Source organism: Helianthus annuus, chromosome 2, assembly GCF_002127325.2.
Source record: "Helianthus annuus cultivar XRQ/B chromosome 2, HanXRQr2.0-SUNRISE, whole genome shotgun sequence".
Lineage (NCBI taxonomy): Eukaryota > Viridiplantae > Streptophyta > Magnoliopsida > Asterales > Asteraceae > Helianthus > Helianthus annuus.
The window spans coordinates 165,542,585-165,561,490 of NC_035434.2; the positions used below are offsets into that span (position 1 = coordinate 165,542,585).

General features: G+C 34.4%; 2 protein-coding genes and 2 non-coding genes across 4 annotated transcripts; 2 read left to right on the forward strand and 2 right to left on the reverse strand.

Moving 5' to 3' along the window:
* Positions 1 to 1,336: 1,336 nt before the first annotated feature.
* Positions 1,337 to 1,438, forward strand: LOC118489775. The gene has a single exon (XR_004887789.1). It is a non-coding gene; the product is annotated as a U6 spliceosomal RNA (small nuclear RNA).
* A 1,608-nt stretch (positions 1,439 to 3,046) lies between these two features.
* LOC118489773 lies at positions 3,047 to 3,149 on the reverse strand. Its single transcript, XR_004887787.1, has one exon. It is a non-coding gene; the product is annotated as a U6 spliceosomal RNA (small nuclear RNA).
* Positions 3,150 to 5,354: 2,205 nt separating this feature from the next.
* Positions 5,355 to 11,596, reverse strand: LOC110926928 (serine/threonine-protein kinase SRPK). The gene is made up of 5 exons (XM_022170548.2): positions 11,147 to 11,596; positions 8,712 to 9,632; positions 7,498 to 7,545; positions 6,468 to 6,956; positions 5,355 to 5,672 (listed from the first exon to the last, which is right to left on the reverse strand). Exons 1-4 carry the CDS (start codon positions 11,378 to 11,380, stop codon positions 6,486 to 6,488), a joined length of 1,674 nt encoding a protein of 557 aa, XP_022026240.1. The 5' UTR covers positions 11,381 to 11,596; the 3' UTR covers positions 5,355 to 5,672; positions 6,468 to 6,485.
* A 3,268-nt stretch (positions 11,597 to 14,864) lies between these two features.
* On the forward strand, positions 14,865 to 18,126 carry LOC110899776. Its single transcript, XM_022146667.1, has 3 exons — positions 14,865 to 16,965; positions 17,058 to 17,956; positions 18,094 to 18,126. Exons 1-3 carry the CDS (start codon positions 14,865 to 14,867, stop codon positions 18,124 to 18,126), a joined length of 3,033 nt encoding a protein of 1,010 aa, XP_022002359.1.
* Positions 18,127 to 18,906: the final 780 nt, after the last annotated feature.

Below are 18,906 nucleotides of genomic sequence, written 5' to 3' on the forward strand. Positions count from 1 at the left end.
GTTAAAGGATATTTGGATGAAAATGGCAAATATAAACCACAAAATATTAGATGGCATTATACTTACTATTTGGTGGGGAATTTTAAGATTTGGTAACGGTACGTTGTTTGATGGGGGCACTGGCTTTTGTTTTTCGTTAGCAGCGAATTTAAAAGAGTAGAAGATGAATTAAAAACTTGGTACATATGATAATATTTGTTTATTTGACATTTTTCTATAAGGTCACAAGCATTTTAGTTTTATAAAAATTAGAGGTTTAAGTAGATTTATTTTTATAAAATTGACCTATATAAACAATTGGAAATTAATTTCTGTATTAATTTATAAAATTTAAAACATTCTTCGCCTTAATAGAAAAAAATTAACTTAGTTAGTGGTTGGATGAAAATTTATAAAAAATATGTGAGAAAACTATTATTTTTTTCATATAAAAATTGCATGTATATTCTTTTTTATTATATATGTGACAAAATTAACTAAATAAAAGAAATTAAAAAGAGTTTGAGCACATTTGCCATTTTCGTCCCTGTGGTTTATAGTTGCCATTTTCATCCAAATATCATTCAACTTAACAGAAAAAATAAACTAAGTTAGTTGTTTGGATGAAAATGGCAAAAAGTTACAAACGTGGGGGGCAAAATGGTACAAAAGTGTCATTTTGGACGAAAATGGCAAATGTGCTCAAACCTCAGGGGCGATTTTGGCAATTAACTCTATTTTTTCCATCAACCCTCATTTTTTTCATCTATGATTCATTCAACCGTTTTTCCTACTAAAAATCAAACGGTTGCATCACACTTGCACGTCAATGTAGTAGTTTTGGCTTTAAACCTGTCGTGCAACCTGATCATAACCATTATTTTCTACATACACCATGTATTCGTCTAGTCAACATGTAACGATTTTCTTATAAGGTTTCATATTTCTAGTTTTGGCTTGTTATTTTGAAATAATTAAACAATTTATAATCTCTTAACATTTTCTTAAATAAAATGCATATTAGAAACAACAAGAAAGATTAATAGTAAACAAATGGCAAGCTAAAATAATCTGTAAAGTCTGAACTCACAATTTTCATTGTTATTTATTTACACTTTAAACAAAAACCAACTAAATGCAATACCATAGATGATCTATATAAAAAAATTTCATTTACACCGATGAGTATTTGAGAGTTGATTGTTTATAAAAGATTTTGGCTTGAAAAAAAAAAGTAGTTGATAAAAGCTAATCAGAATAAAATAAAAGTCAAGAAATTAGTTATATGTTTCGTCCCACATCGGCTCAGAGATGAAATTGTAGCTGCTATTTATAGTGAGGGTGAACAACTTTACTTGTCCCTTCGGGTACATCCGATAAAATTGGAACGATACAGAGAAGATTAGCATGACCCCTTGCAAGGATGACACGCACAAATCGAGAAATGGTCCAAATTTTTTTTCCTCGATTCGTCGTCTACGCACAAACTATAATATGTTTTAAAACCTTTATTCCTATGTTCTTTATCGTCTTCGTACAAACTCAAATATGTTCGGCTCCTTGGCACCGGAAGCAGTTCGGTTCTTGTCTAGAGTGCAGCGTGTGGTCCATAGCAACTTTTCGACCCCTCAGGGGCGGGGCTTTGTTTTTAGTAGATTAGGGTTTTCTATTCAGAAAAGGATGGCGGCGCAGTTTGTTGCTCGTCTACCTGCTATCCTTATGTAATTTGCCCTGATGATTGGAATGAAATAAAAATTTCTTTTTGAAAAAAAAAAAAAAAAAAAAAAAAAAAAAAAAAAAAACTTTGAAACCTTCTTTCATCTGCTCTTTTCGTTTTCGCACAAACTCTAATTTCAAATTATGTACTCCATCACAGTGTTTCTTAAAACCTTCTTTTCTCCGTTCATCGTCGTCTTTGCACAAACTCTAACTCATATTTTTGTACTCCACGGTGTTTTCTCGATCAAATCAGATTGGTTGTTTACAAGGTTTTAGTGTTTTACCAATAAACTCACATTGTTACTGTGGATCCAGCTAAGTGTCCAAGAACAACAACCAAAAAAGGATGTGAAGTGGCTAGCTGAAAGTCTGAAATCACAGCCACAAAATAGTATGTGAACTGGCCAGCTGAACCACAGTCCAAAATCGGATCGAAATTGTTGACTACACGAATACATGGTGTATGTAGCAAATTTTGGTTACGGTCAGGTTGCACGACAGGTTTATAGCCAAGATTACTACACTAACCTGCAAGTGTGACGCAACCTTTCGATTTTTAAGTAGGAAAAATGGTTGAATGAATCAGCGGTAATAAAAAAATGAGGGTTGATGGAAAAAATAAACGACCCGAAAGACGCTCTAACCTAACGTCCGTTCATACTCGGCTTGTACTTTATTCAACCTATCTTGACTCATGTGATATTTCTTTTTTTAACGGCAACGACTATATATATAGCGGCCAACAAGAAGCTGAAAAAAATTTACAAAAACCAAAAACGACATTACAACAAAACTGAAATATCAAAATTTAACCAATTGCTCCATGTGATATTACTTACTAACCCATTAAGCTCATTGATAACTTATTTATTTTAGAGTAAACTGCCATTTTGGTCCCTGTGGTTTTGGCACTTTTGCCATTTTAGTCCAAATCTCAAACTTATTAAATCTGGGTCCTTGTGGTTTCACTTTTATTGCCATTTTAGTCCAAAATTCAAAACCCCCCTTTTTTAACTATTGAAAACTGGTTGTTTTGTCTTTTTGTGCAGGGGCATTTTTGTCCATCTCAAGAGCCACCGTCTTGCCAAGACCTGTGACAGTTATAATAAAACCTGATATGGACAAAAATGCCCCTGCACAATGCCCCTGCACAAAAAGACAAAACAACCAGTTTTCAACAGTTAAAAAAGGGGTTTTTGCATTTTGGACTAAAATGGCAATAAAAGTGAAACCACAGGGACCCAGATTTAAAAAGTTTGAGATTTGGACTAAAATGGCAAAAGTGCCCAAACCACAGGGACCAAAATGGCAGTTTACTCTTTATTTTATGTCCCAAGACGATGAAAAAAAAAATTTGGACCATTTCTCGATTTGTGCGTGTCATCCTTGCGCAGGGGCCATGCTAATCTTCTCTGTATCGCTCCAATTTTATCGGATGTCCCCAAAGGGACAAAAGTCATTGCTTTTCCCGGATATAAATACCAGCTAAAAGGACATCTCTAAGCCGATGTGGGACGAACTGAACTACTTCATTTTACCTACGAAACCAGATTTTCATTGGATTATGCAATCAAATGAAAAAATCGATCAGTTTCTCCTAAAATTTCTCGATAAAATCAGATCTTCTATGTTAAGAGATTATTACTTGTTAATTACAAAATGAGAAGCAAACAAGAAATATGAAACCTTAACGAAAAGCGTTACATGTTGGGTAAATGTGTCAATCGTGTCGGGTTGGCATGTTAGCAGGTTACGGGTTGGTGGGTTGAATTCTTGAACCCGAACACAACCCATAATTTTATTTGTGTCAAAAATTTCAATAACCTGAACATGTATAAAATCGTGTAACCTGAACAAGGCCCGTTTAACCTATGTCAAAGAGGTTAACGGGTTGCAACTATATAACTAGCAATGAACGACCATGTTGGCTATTTAGTATTTACTAACAAACTCAGCCAAGTGTAAAGGATGTGAATTTGCTAGCTGAAAGTCTTTGATCACAGCCACTAAATAGTATGTGAACTGGCCAGTTGAACCAAAACTATAAGACTATGTGTTGTAGGTTAATTGAATTTTCAATTAATTAAGAAAAAGTGCAGCCACGTTAATGCCAACTCAACATAGTACCATTAACTAAATTTTTCGTTAACTTGGCATTGTGAGTTAACGAAGTCGCAATCACTTAATAATCAGTATTCAATTAATTTTTTTATTTAATAAAATATTAATAATAAAATACATTTAAAAAAATAAAAACTACAATATTACAAAAGTTAGTTTTTTTATAAAAGATTCAAATTAGATATTTGTTTCGGATAATAAAAACCGGACCGGTTTAAAAAAAAAACGATTTGTATACATCGACTTCAACCCTACAATTTTATAATAAAATAAAACCCGGCCAACCCAACGGATACCCACACAAACCCAAGTCCAACAACTAATTCCTCCTCATCGCTTGTCAACGGATCTTTTTGGCCAAAAGCCGTTAACTTGCAAGTTAACGAAATGGGTTGTTGGCAGGATGCGTTAACGAGTCGGCACGGTGTGCTGCCCGTTAACAATCCAACATGGCGCGGTGCCGTTAACGATCCAACGTGGCGCGGTGAACCCATGGAATTCGTGAACACGCAACACAGTCTAATCAGATTGAAATTGTTGACTAGACGAGTACATGGCAGTAGGATTAGATTAAATATAGTTGTTTTATGTTTTGATGTTTTGTCATTTGAAACTTTTTCTTAAAAGGTTCGTTTCGACTACGGCTGTTCACAAGCCGAGCCGAACCGAGCGGACCTTTGCTCGTGCTTGACTCGTTTACAAACCGAACCGAGCGTAGCAGCTCATTTAAAACCGAGCCACAAATCAAGCGAGCATTTTCCGAGCATTATATATTTCGAGCGAGCGGCGAGCGAAGTTCGAGCGATTTGGATATCCGTGTCGCCCGATTTAAATTTGCTGAGAGAGATAGTGACAATGTAGGGTCTCAAGTTTTTATATCTTAATAAACAAACGTATTTCATAGCATAATATTTTTCTTATGAATAACAATGTTGTTGCCGACGAGACGATGATCATATTGCACGAACGATGACGTTGAGAGCAAGAGACGATTGACTTAGGGTAACGACATGAAACATAGAGGCGATGAGCAGACTGTCGTTTAGCTGTTTAGGGTTTAACTTTTAGATGTGATATTAATTTTTTATTGGCGTGATCGGGTTAGTACGTATAGATATACTTCTAAATTTGTACATAGTTGACCAAAATCTAATAGAATAGTATATATATAAAACTATAAATTTAATTTATATTTAAGTATTTATGTATGTGTGTATAAATATTGGTGTATGTGTATATGTATATATATATTCGAGCCGAACCGAGCTGAGCGGACCTTTGCTCATGCTTGGCTCGTTTACAAACCGAACCGAGCAGAGCGGCCCGTTTACAATCGAGCGTCAAATCCAACGAGCATTTTTTCAAGCAATTCCCGAACGAGCGTCGAGCGAGCGACGAACGCCAAGCGGTTTGAACGGCCCTAGTTTCGACTTTACCTTACTTTTAGCCCGAACCCATTTTGACCCAAACCAAATTTTATTTAATTAGCCCATTCTGATCTTACCACACAAGAAATAAAATGTTCTCTTTTCAACTCCTAGAAAAACAAATAACTTTATACCCTTTTATATAACAATAAAATTAACCATCATCTTTGTATGATTCCTCTACTTGAAGAATGCATGGTCTCTTATGAGACTCATAACCACATTACAACCAATATGTAGTATTTTCCTCTAGGAGAAAAGCTTTAGTCCATGTCCCAGAAAAACATAATACCCATATTGTACAAAGAATACTTCTAACTACACCCATTTTCACCATGCTCGCAAGTCGCAAAACATACCAAAAGCTCGTTTCGTGTTTCATCTTTCACAAGAAAATCAATTCAATATCACGCCTCGACAAATAACCTGCAAAGAATGAAATCTCAAAACATTTAGTTACCGCGAGAACAAGACAAAGGAGTTGATTGTGGCCTAATGTCGATTTTTAACGCATAACACCCAAAACATTCTATTAAAAAGTAATGTTCATTATTAGGATCAATTCGCTTTGTGATGATAATTAACTATTCATCTTAATTTTAAAAGCGTGAGGCGCTCAAAGGTGTTTATGGAGTAAATAGCATTTTGCGTCCTTTAAGTTTGAGCCAAACTACAGGTGTTCCTCTTTAACCAACGAAATTACACTGGATGTCCTTTTATGTTACTGTTTCTTATTAGGCGGTGTCCTTTTGCTCTAACCCGCCCAGTTAACTTTTTCTGTTAACTCTTAACACAACCATTATGCCCTCATGTGAGTGGCACGTGTTAAGACTTAACAAAAAAATTAACTGGGTTAGGGCAAAAGGACACCGTATGATAGAAAACACTAACATAAACGACATCCAGTGTAATTTCGTTAGTTAAAGAACAACACCTGCGATTTGGCTCAAACTTAAAAAACGTAAAATGCAATTTACTCGGTGTTAAGGTCTCAAAAGCCTAGTGTTGCTTTATGTATATGAAGCGTCGCCTCAAGGCCCGGAGGTGTCTGATCGCGTCGCCTCAAGTTATTATAATGAACAATGTGTTTACAAGTCAACCCAACCCTGCCTATATACCAACCCAAACCCAAATCTGACCAATTTTAAAGTTCCGTTTTGGAATCTTGGGGTAAAATTCAAGAATGAAGCCGTGTTATTAAAAGAAAAGCGAGAGAGATACCTGTGAAACTTAGCAGGCTTATCTTAGAGCGGGTTTCGAAACTCCGCCGATTACTATATTCCCGACTCCAATCTCCATTGCTTCTCTTTCATCTTTCTCTTTCTTATTTTCCAAAATCTTACGATCAGTCGCAACAGGAGCACCTTTGTTATTTACCAAAACTTCAGCATCAGTTGCAACCGAAGCAGCTCCGTTATTATCCAAAATATTGTTATCAGCCGCAGGAGTGGTAACTGTAACAGAACCAAGATCCTGAGATATTCCGGTGATCCAAGGGTGTTTAAGTAATTTAGCAGCAGTAGGCCTCTTTTCAGGGACAAAATCAAGTATCGGAAAAAGAAAATCAGCCAATTCCTTTGCGTCTTGTTCACTGAACTCATATTTCTCCATAAGGACTTTGTTTAAAGGCCAAAAACGTAAACGGCGTATGTGTCGTAAATCACCGTGTCGGTTGAAGAATTCCCGAGAGTAACGGCCACCTAAAGCTATCTGCATAATAATCATAATCTTTGAATAAAGCGTCCATTTAGCTCGTTCAACTCATTTGACCCGTTTGAGATTAACAGAAAGTAATCAACCCAATCATAACTAAATGGATTGAAATCACCATCTCTAATGAACTGGTTTAAAACAAAAGAGTAAATGCCATTTTCGTCCCTGAGATTCGGTCAGTTTTGCAACTTTCATCCAAAGGTTTGTATTTCTGCAGCTGGATCCAAAAGATGTAAAATCTTGCCATTTTCATCCGGCTTGTTAACTCCATCCATTTTCTCCGTTAAGACAGGGGTATTTTCGTCTACTTAGTTAACCTAAAGGGCAATTCGGTCTTTTTCACTTTATTAACTGAGAAAAAATTGATGGAGTTAACGAGTCGTATGAAAATGGCAAGATTTCAAACCTTTTGGATCCAGATACAGAAAAAAAAAAAACCTTTGGACGGAAGTCGCAACACTGGCCAAACCTCAGGGATGAAATGGGCATTTTAATTAAAACAATATTAATAGAATGAATATAATACATATTGTCCAACCTTTCGAGGCATCATTCCCAGAAGTTCCATCATTAGCGCCAAGTGATCCTACATATAGTACAAACAAAATTTAGTAACAGACCAAAGATTAAAAAAACATTGCAAACAAACTAACGTTAGAAGCTGACTGTAGTAATTTATCAGATAAGTAAAACATAAGACATTTAAGGGAGTACTAGTTGTATGATCATGGCATAACTGCTGCTAAACATATTAATATAAAAAAATATTTCTTGGAAACAGATGGATGACAATTCAAAGTAAGGGTGAGCAGAAAACCAAAAAAAACGAACAGCAACCGAGAAAACCCAGTTAACCGAACCGAAAAAAAAACGAACTGTACAATAAACCGAAAAAAAAACACAAACCAAAATTTGCGGTCCGGTTACGGATTTGCATTTTATGAAAAACGAAAAAATAACCAAATCGAATAACCTTAAAAATCATTTTTTAATGTTTGTTATATATTGATTTAGGAATTATTATTTTTGTTCTTGAATGTTAAGCATTTATAATAAGAAATTAACATGTTTATTTATCTTTGATATTATTTATCCATCGCCTACAAGAGATAACCAAGGTTAACATAAAAGTTATAAATGATTTTCAAAGTATTATAAAAGAAAATGTCTTAATAAAAACCTTTGGAGAAACATAAAAATAGTTTAGAAGGTTAAATTTATGTGAACATTATTAATTAAAAGTGTTAAATATAATAACTTAAATGTAACATCTAAGAAAGATTCTTAAATCTTGGATCATACCTTTTATTTTTAAATCTTAAGTAATTTTGTTCAAAAACCGAATAACCGAGCCGAACCGTTCCTAAAACCGAACAGTTTTCAAAAACCAAAAAACGAACATTTTGGTTACGGTTTTGATTTCACCATAAAACCGAACCGAACCGAACCGTGCACACCCCTACTTCAAAGAATGATGTCAAGTTCAAATGTCTAATACTACTGATAACTCAAAGTTGTTAATAGAAAATTTAAAAATAGCTAGAGTATATAGCAAATTGGAATAATATAATGTTTGGAATAATATAATGTTTGGAATAATATATAGCAAAATAGCTAGACGCCTAGACTAATTACTTATTAAAAAAATTATATTTCTTGAAAAGAAAGTGTTTCGGGACAACCCAACCCACATCAACTCTCTACAATTACGAAGATGTATAACTATAAGTTTCTAAAACTAAATGTTCATACCTCATCCCTGTCATAGTTTTCACCGCTATGAGGATCAAAAAGAACATCCCCAGTGGCAAGTTCAAAGCATATGCATGCAAATGACCATAAATCAGCAGACGTTGAATATTTTGATCCTAATAGCACTTCAGGACACCTGTACTGTCTAGTCTGTATGTCACTTGTAAATTGCTTATACGTCCAACACGCGTTACCAAAATCAACAAGTTTGCACTTAACATCAACTTCCTCTAATAGCTTCCGTCTAGTTGACCGGCTTCCTCTCCTGTTAAGTTGACTTTCATTGCGGGAATCTCGTGCTTCAGAAGAGTTATTCGATTCAGCATGTTCATTAATGATGTCTCTATTTGAATCATCATCGTTTTCCTCTGATTCTTCGTTTCCGACGCAATTTTGGGCTGCCTTTTTAGCCTTTTTTTTAACTTTCTTTTTCTGGTTTTTGGTAAGATCGCTGTTTGAGCTCTTAATATCCTTAGAAGATCCAGATTCGGCTAAAACTTTTTCTTTACCAGATGGAAGAATGAGAGGCGCGTTTGTTTTTCTTGGATCTTTGTCGGGGTCGATCGTAGATAAAAGTAAAATATTTTCGGGTTTAAGATCGGTGTGAATAATAGAAAGCTGTTGATGCAAGTAATCCAAACCGCCTAAAACATGGTAGCATATTTCTTTAACTTTGTTTAGAGGAATCCCGCGATAGTCGGAATACTTTATTAGCGTCAAAAGATTATCACCCAAATACTCAAAAACCATACAAACATGCTGCCCGTTTGGTCCGGAGTGTTTGAAATGATCTAGAAGCTTCACAACACACTTCTTGTCGTCGGGATCTCCCTCGGCTATTTGCTTTAATATTGTGATTTCGTCCATTGCTGCCTCGGTGTAATGTTGAGCACTCTTTTGTACTTTTAAAGCTACATACCTCTACAAAACAGGCCAACACAATTTACCCTAAAAACGCTTGTTTCATTGACAATAATCACATGTAAAATTTATCAGACAAACTAAAAAGGTTTGATAACTATTATATCCAAGTGTTTGATCTCATGCAGTTTAAGTGCGATCACATTTCAGATGATTCCAAATTCGATGGAAATTGTTAAAACTGAACCATCAACCTCGCCTCTATCTACACAATATCATAGATACATAAACTAGTAACAAACTCAGTGTAACGTTAAGCACTTTTTGGCCCTTTCATCGCTACATACCTCTACAAAACAGACCGCACTTTACCCTAATAATGTTTGTTTCATCCACGAGGATCATATACTAAATTATAAGGCAAACTAATAAGGCAGAAGGCTTAAAAAAAACCATTATTTCTAAGCTTGTAAACAATTCAGATGATTCCAAATTTGGGGGAAATTTTTAACTAACTTGAATTGAACAATCAAGTTCGCCTGCTATATCATATAGATAAACTAGTAATGAATTCAGTGTAACGTTCAGCACTCTTTTGCACTTTCAAAGCTACCTATCTCTACAAAACAGATACCCTAACAATGCGTGTTTCACCCACAAAATCATATACTAAACCATCAGAATAACTAAAAAGGCTAGAAAACTATTATTTGTGAACATTTGATTTCAAACAGTTCAATCGTGATCACAACTAGGATGATTCCAATTAAGAGAAACTGTCAAACAGAACCATCAACTTCACCTACCATCTACACAATATCAACAGATACACTATGCAGTTAACGCGGTAAAATATCGGATATCAGTCAAGGACCGATATTTGAGATATAATTTTAATATCATGCAGAATTTATGTATATAGTATTTTAACACTAATAATTCGGTTTGGAATCAAATACAAAGGCTCCTAAAAATAAAAAGTCATACAAAGGGTATCAAACGGACTCCGATTGACCTCACTCAAGCGGCATTGGAACCGTCTCATCGAACTCTACGATGTGAGATTTTAGGTTTTGACTTTTGGATTTATAGGTTGTAGATTTTAGAATTTTGGTTATTATCATTGGGTCTTTTATTTACCATTGTGTATTTTCTATATTTGCGTCATTGTGTCTTTTTTGCGACTCATTGCGTACACTTCTTATTTTTAGGAGCCTTTGCAGAATAAATTAACCCCTAATAATTCAGTGATATATCGGTCAAATATCGGTCAATATCGCCGATAATATCGGTACCGATATTCTCACCGATATTTTACTAGGGGACCGATATATCACCGATACATAAACTAGTAACTAATTTAGTGTAAATTATTATAAACTATCAATTTCGCCTGCTATCTACACAACATCAATAAATAAACACACAAACTAGCAACAAATTCAGTATAAATTGTTAAACAGAACCACCAATTTCACCTACTATCCACACGACATCAATAAACACACAAACTAGCAACAAGTTCAGTGTATATTCATGCATATCTCAACGAAAACAAAACAAAAACTCCATACAGATTTATGCGTATCCCAAGCAAGCCACACAGTCGAAAAATGTCCCCAACCGAGCTTCCTCTGCACAACATATCTGGAATGCTTAAACACATCACCAACACGAACCGCATGATAACCTCCACGCCGGTAATCCTCCGTCCCTTCGTCCTCCGACGAGTACTCGCTTCCGTCACTCCGATCTTCACCGTCACCGCCACCAGTTCTTCTATCGGAATCATTACACTCTTCCGCCATGGATAATTTGAAACTTCTGATGATTTGATATTCAGATTCGATCGATCTGGAATCGAAACCCTAGAAAGTGAAACTGAATCGCCTTTACAAGAATGGATAGAGAGTGTTTCTGGAAGATTCTAGGGTTTCTGTATTATTATTATTATTGTTATTATTATTGTGTTGAAGGAGATAATGTAAGGTTTACATGTTTTTCGTAAACAGGAATGAGGGGATGGTGACAATTATATAAAATATTATGATATGTGACGTCGTTTTGGTTACAAAATAGTTGATTTCTTTTCGGATCACATAAACTAGTAACAAGACCAGCGCGCGTTGCGGCGTGGTTCGCAAATATCATACGGATTAGTCTAAAGGTTATGTGATGTGTTAACCATATGAAAACCTTTGTTTTGACGTATCCGATTGAACTCAATGTATCCTATACATTGCGATTGGATCAAAACGTAACGTAAATCAAATTTCTACCGTACAATCATAACGTATTATCCGCGACCCGACTAACTCGATTTGACGTGTCCAATTGAACTCAATGTATCCTATAGTTGCATTGCGATTGGATCAAAACATAACGTAAATCGAATTTATATCGTACAATCATAACGTATTATACGCGACCCTACTAACTCGAATTTATATCGTCAAGCCAAAAACTCTCGAAGGGTCAAAGTGGCATTTACAAAGTTCATAAAAAATTGAGTGGTTAAAAATTGCATTTTCTAAACTTAAGGGGCTAAGAAAGGGTAAGGATAAAATTTAATAAAGTTTTGGGGTAAGAAGGAAACTATAACAAAGTTGGGGCTAAAAAGGAAACTACGACAAAATTGGGGTGTCAAAAGCAAACTATTTGTAAAATGAAGTAGTAGTTTAGGGACTAAATTTGCCATTTTATGTAACTTTGAAGGTGCCAAAGTCAAAGAACTAAAATTACAACATTATAAAAGTATGGGGGAGGGGTTTCCACCAACTTTTTCTTTTAAGTTATAGTATAATGTGACGTCGTTTTGGTTACAAAATAGTTGAATTCTTTTCGGATCACATAAAATAAGTGATATATCAGATCATTCAAATAGGATTTATGTTGTGCTATAGCTTATTTCGTCTGGGTCGTGGAGGCCATGTGTGACAACATGGACCCCTTGATCGATTATCCAAAGAGATTATTATATGTATTATCGAGGAGTTAAATTGTTAATCGTATAGTGGTTATGCATCATACGTCAGTCGTTAATGTCAGATCCACTTTATTTACATACTGATGCTAATAATTAAAAGTTTCTAGTCCTGATAATTTGGTTCAGTACTAGTACAAAACTTGTTTTTTGCAGCGCTTGTATACTTTTTTTTGAAGCGTTTTCTCATAAACCGCTGCAAAAAGTTGTGTTTCAAAATGAATTTTTGAATAATACTTTTTAGAAGCGTTTAGTAATTTTCATTTAATATTTTATTTTATAAATGTTAAAGAATCAACCTTTAGAAGCGTTTTGTATCTATTTTATTTTATGTAACATGAAAATAATTCAAGTTTAAAAAGAAAAATAATAATACTTTAATTTAAAATTAGTGTGCGCCAAGTTCAATGAGATAAGTATGTACAAAATCATCTTATGTATTAATTGATTTTGTTTTAAATAATTATTATAAATCTCAAACGTATTATTATATAGTTATTATCAATACCTTCTTTTTCTCAACTAATTCCTATTCATTCAACTCATCAACAAAAAGGTCATCTTCAACCTAATATCGTTTCATATGCAATTCCTCAACAATCACATTGAATTCCTCTCATTCATCATCACAATTAAAGGTTTGGAAAGTTTGATTAGATTACATTTGTTTTTATATATAGTTATTGATTAATCCATTTATTTATGTATCAGCTTTTCTAATTTGTTGATAGCATCATATATCAAGCATCAACTGTATGTAATTATAGCATCCGAAAGAGCCATCGTGAAAAACACCAAAAATACAAGTACAAACCATCATCATTTAAGTGGATACAGGTTAGAAAATTTTGGTTATATTACGTTAATTTTTTTATATAAGTGAATATAAAATATTGGGGGTCAAGTAATTTTAATTTCTCTTTCATATAAAATGGAGAGAGACTGGTTTTTACAAATTTAGGAGTGAAAGGTTATTTTTTATAAATTTAAAGGGAAAATTTTAAAGAAAAGTGAGAAGCTCGGGTTTCCTATGTTTGTAAATATTTAACATTTTACTCCTAAATTTGTTAAATTTTGAACTTTCACTCCCATTGATGAGACTCCTAAATAGGGGTGCTAAACGGGTTGGGTTCGTGGGTTGGCGGGTTCAACCCAACCTGAACCTGAAAATTTTAGATGAACCCGAACCCAACACGAACCCGAAAATCTTGTCATGTATATGAACCCGAACACGACCAGAATATTAGCGGGTTGACCCGAACAAGACCCGTACAAGCCGAATTTTCAAATTTTAAATTTTTTCGCAAATTAATATATTAAGATTAAAATTTTATTAAAAAACACAAATATTTATAATAAAATTATTTTTTAAATTATAAAAATGTATTAAATACACACCCAAATAAATTTATGACATAAAATATATTGTAAAAAATAAAATATCATATAAATGGGTTAAATGGGTCAACCCGTCAACCTGACCGGTTCACCTGAACTCGACCCGTTTAGCTAAACGGGTTCGCGGATTCAACCTGAAACTGACCCGAACCCGTTTAGACTAAACCTAAACCCGCAAATTTCGTGTTACGTTCGTGTCGTGTTTTCGGGTCGTTTTAGAAATTCACACCCCTACTCTTAAATTTGTTAAAATTTGAACTTTCACTCCCATTGATGAGAAACAAAATTTAGCTGAATCTTTATCATTATAAATATGTAGACTAGAAAAATACCAGGAAAGGTAACTGGCTTGAGTTTCTTGAAAATTTAGCTGAAGATATTTGACATAATTTAGGTTCTAATTTGATTATATTATTTTATTATATGTATTTACGTATTAGTTATTTAGTTTAAATATAGTTTGAGCGACATAAAAGTTAATCTGGTTGAAAGTTATTAAAAACCACCATTTAATTCCATTTAGGTTATAAGTTTCTTATTATATTACATTTATTTTTATATATATGGTTAATACTCTATTTATTTTCGTTGTTTATTGATAGCTTGAAATACAACTAATTTCATTTATCGTTTTTTTTTCACACACACATTTATATCATTTATTTATTTATTTAAATTTTTAGATGGATCGTAAAAAATGGATGTACGATAGTGCACGTACTAGCTCAGCATATATGGATGGCATAGAAAGTTTTCTTAAAGTTGCCGAAGCTAATAGATTGAATGTTGGAAGTCAAATGATTTGGTGTCCTTGTATGATTTGTAAAAATTTCCAACAATATGATGATGTCAAAGATATAGAGTTTCATTTGATGAAAGATGGTTTTATGCCTAAATACACTTGTTGATCAATGCACGGGGAATCACGCGTTGAACATGGCACGTCGTCAATTAGTTTAGGCAATCACGACAATGACAATTTAAATGTCCCCAGTGACAATTTAAATGTCCCTAATGAAAATGTAAGTGAAATGCTTAATGATTTAGAGACTAATGTTGATGATATCGATCAAGAAAAGTTAAAGCAGCTAATTGATGATTCAGAAAAACCATTATATACCGGTTCTGAGATTAGTAAAGTAGATGTTGTGTTGAAGTTGTTTAACTTAAAGTCAAAACACGGATGGAGTGATAAAAGTTTCACAGATCTATTAGTGCTTTTACATGACATTCTTCCGAAAGGTAATGAGCTACCAATTTCGTTATACCGAGCAAAAAAATTGACGTGTCCGATGGGATTAGAAGTTCAAAGAATACATGCATGTCCAAATGACTGTATGTTGTATGTAAAGGATTTCAAGCAAGATCATAAATGTTTTTATTGTGGTGTGTCAAGGTATAAGCGTAAACTTGAAACAGATGAAGTTAACGATGATGTGACAAAAAATGGACCACCAGCTAAATTGTTGTGGTACCTCCCAATTATACCTAGACTGAAACGGTTATTTTCATATGAGAAAGAAGCAAAGTTATTGCGTTGGCATTCAGATAGTCGTGTAAAGGATGGAAAATTAAGACATGTTGCGGATTCACCCCAGTGGAGAAATATTGATAATATGTTTCCTGAGTTTGGTAACGAGACAAGAAACATACGGTTTGGACTTAGTTCAGACGGGTTCAACCCTTTTGGAAACATGAGTAGTCGTCATAGTACATGGCCAGTTCTTCTATGCATCTACAATCTTCCACCGTGGTTATGCATGAAACGAAAATACATAATGATGTCTTTGTTGATTCAAGGGCCGAAACAACCTGGTAATAACATTGATGTTTATTTGTCTCCTTTAATTGATGACTTAAAAACTCTATGGAATACAGGTGTAGAAGTATATGATGCTTATAAGAAAGAATATTTTAAATTACGGGCCATGATTTTTTGCACCATAAGTGATTTTCCAGCATACGGTAATTTGTCAGGATACAAGACGAAAGGTAAGTCAGCTTGTCCTGTTTGTGAAGATGATACAAGTTCGGTGTGGTTAAATAATTGCAAAAAAACTGTATACATGGGACATCGAAGATTCCTTCCCCAAGGTCATAATTATCGAAATAAAAAAGAGGAGTTTGACGGAACTGTTGAGGACCGTTCAGTGAGGAAAAGATTTAATGCATTTTCACGAGTTGAAAAACTAAATGTTGTGTTGGGAAAAAGAAATCGTGTTGAGAAAGACGCCATTTGGAAAAAAAAGTCAATCTTTTGGGATTTGCCTTACTGGAAGAATTTACAAGTTCGACATTGTCTAGATGTTATGCATATAGAGAAAAATGTATGTGAGAGCTTGATAGGCTTATTGTTAAACATACCCGGGAAAACTAAAGATGGGATTAATGTCCGTAAAGACATGGAAGAAATGGGAATACGTAAAAAGCTTGCTCCTGTCGCGACACCCGGAGGAAAATTTTATCTGCCACCTGCGTGCTATACTATGTCAAAAGATGAAAAAACAAAGTTTTGTAAATGTTTAAAAGATATTAAAGTTCCATCCAGCTATTCTGCAAACATTAAAAAGCTGGTGTCGATGAAAGACTTAAAATTGCTTGGTATGAAGTCTCATGATTGTCATGTTTTGATGACACATATGATTCCAATTGCAGTACGTGGATTGTTACCGGATTACCTCCGACATACAATTACAAAACTTTGTTTGTTTTTTAACAAGATACACTCAAAAGTTATTGAGCCCGAGTCACTTAATGAGTGGCAAAAAGAAATTATCATCACGCTTTGTGAACTTGAGATGTACTTTCCTCCATCTTTTTTTGATGTGATGGTTCACCTTGTAATCCATATCGTAGGAGAAATCCAGACATGTGGCCCTGTATTTCTACGCTACATGTACCCTTTTGAAAGATATATGGGTTTCTTAAAAGGTTATGTACGAAACCCTAATCGACCTGAGGGTAGCATTGTTGAAGGATATACTACTGAAGAGGTGGCTGAGTTTTGCACAGGTAGTGATTTCATAACATTTGTAGTATATTATAGTAATATATATAAGTTTCATTAATTATAATTTACAACATAATAACTGGTTTATTCACAGGTTATTTGGATGGTGTCAAAAGTATTGGTGTTCCTCAATCCCGTCACTCGGGTAGACTTGAAGGGAAAGGAGGTGTTGGTATGAAAACAATCCTCCCAAACCATGATGATTTACAACTTGCACATTTTGAGGTCCTAAAACACATGGCTTGTATTGCTCCATACATTTCCGAACACAAAGGAACATTACGGTCAACATACCCGGGTAAGAGCGAAATGTGGTATGAAAAGAAGCATAACAAAGAGTTTGCTAATTGGATTGAAATTAAGGTAATGAGATCTTCTGGCCAAAAAGATTTTGATAAAACCGTGGAAAGGTTGGGGCGGGGCCCAGATGTTAGAGTAACGACTTATCAAGGGTACGACATTAACGGCTATACGTTTTACACAAAAGATCAAGATGAAAAAAGTACAATGCAGAATAGTGGAGTTACAGTGATAGCATCAAGGGCGGAGTTCGACAATAATAATCATTCTTCAAGGATAAGAATTGCCAAGGATTCTTATTACGGTGTCATACAAGAAATTTGGGAATTGAATTACCATGCCTTCGAGATACCTGTGTTCAAATGTAAGTGGGTAAATAACCATACAGGTGTAATAGTTGACAAATATGGTTTTACACAAGTCGACCTCACAACAAATTCATATGCATCCGAACCATTCATCCTCGCAAAACAAGTCACACAGGTGTTCTTTGTCAATGACCTGAGCAAACGAAGATACCACATTGTATTGCAAGGTAAACGACGTATCCTTGGTGTTGATGATGTTGTCGATGAGGAAGAATACAACCAGTTTGACGACCTACCACCATTTTCTATCGATGTTCAACCAGTGAATGATGCAAATGATCACACCACTGCATACTTACGATCTGACCACACCGATGGGATATATGTTTGATGCACCGTGTTAAACTAATTGATAAAGGTTTGATACTCTTTCTCTCTCTCTCTCTCTATATATATATACTCTTTCCAAATCTATTTTTTTTATAATTGTTAATTTATTAATAATGGTTTTCTTTTTTGTAGGAATCATTGGAAATTATAGCTCTAGCTCTTTGAATTAGTGTGGTTTGGTGATGTTTCATTAATTATGCATTAGCACTCAATATTTATTTTATTTGATTTTGATTCTGTATGATTTTTGGCTTCTTAAGTTTGAACCTCCATTTATTTGTCATTTCGTAAACTCCTAATTTTAAGTGTTAGTATATTTAAATTTATGATGTTGAATAGACTATATAATTTATGCCCGGTTCCAAATATTATAAATAACACGATCGTACATGCTTGTGAACCGGCTTGAGGTCAATAAGTGAAGTTTAACTTCGGGCTAATTTTTAGTTTTTTCAAATCGATCAAAAATATCTTGACTCGTTTACACTCATACCACCGCCACTGACTAACAGACAGAGGTTAATAAAAAAATATAAATTAAAAAATTCAGGTGTATGATCGGGTATATAGTTCGGGTAAACGGATATGTGGTTTCGGGTAATCGGGTCGGGTATCACCTAATCCCATACCCGCGAAAATTTTTAAAACTAATCCCATACCCGGCCCAATATCCGAGGCATACCCGTCCTATTTGTGTCGGGTTTCAGGTATACCCTTTGGGCTTGGGTATTTTTGCCATCCCAAACCATGAATTATTCGATTATTATATGAGCTGATAATTGCCCTATATATTAAAAACAAAAGGAAATGAACAGTAACAATAAAAAATTATTAAAAAGAGTCTTTAATGAATAGTATTGGGTACCGGTATCAAATTTACCAAACTGAGTATATTTTCGGTATCCGTTCAGCACCGGTATTCATCGGGTTTTACCCTCAAATACC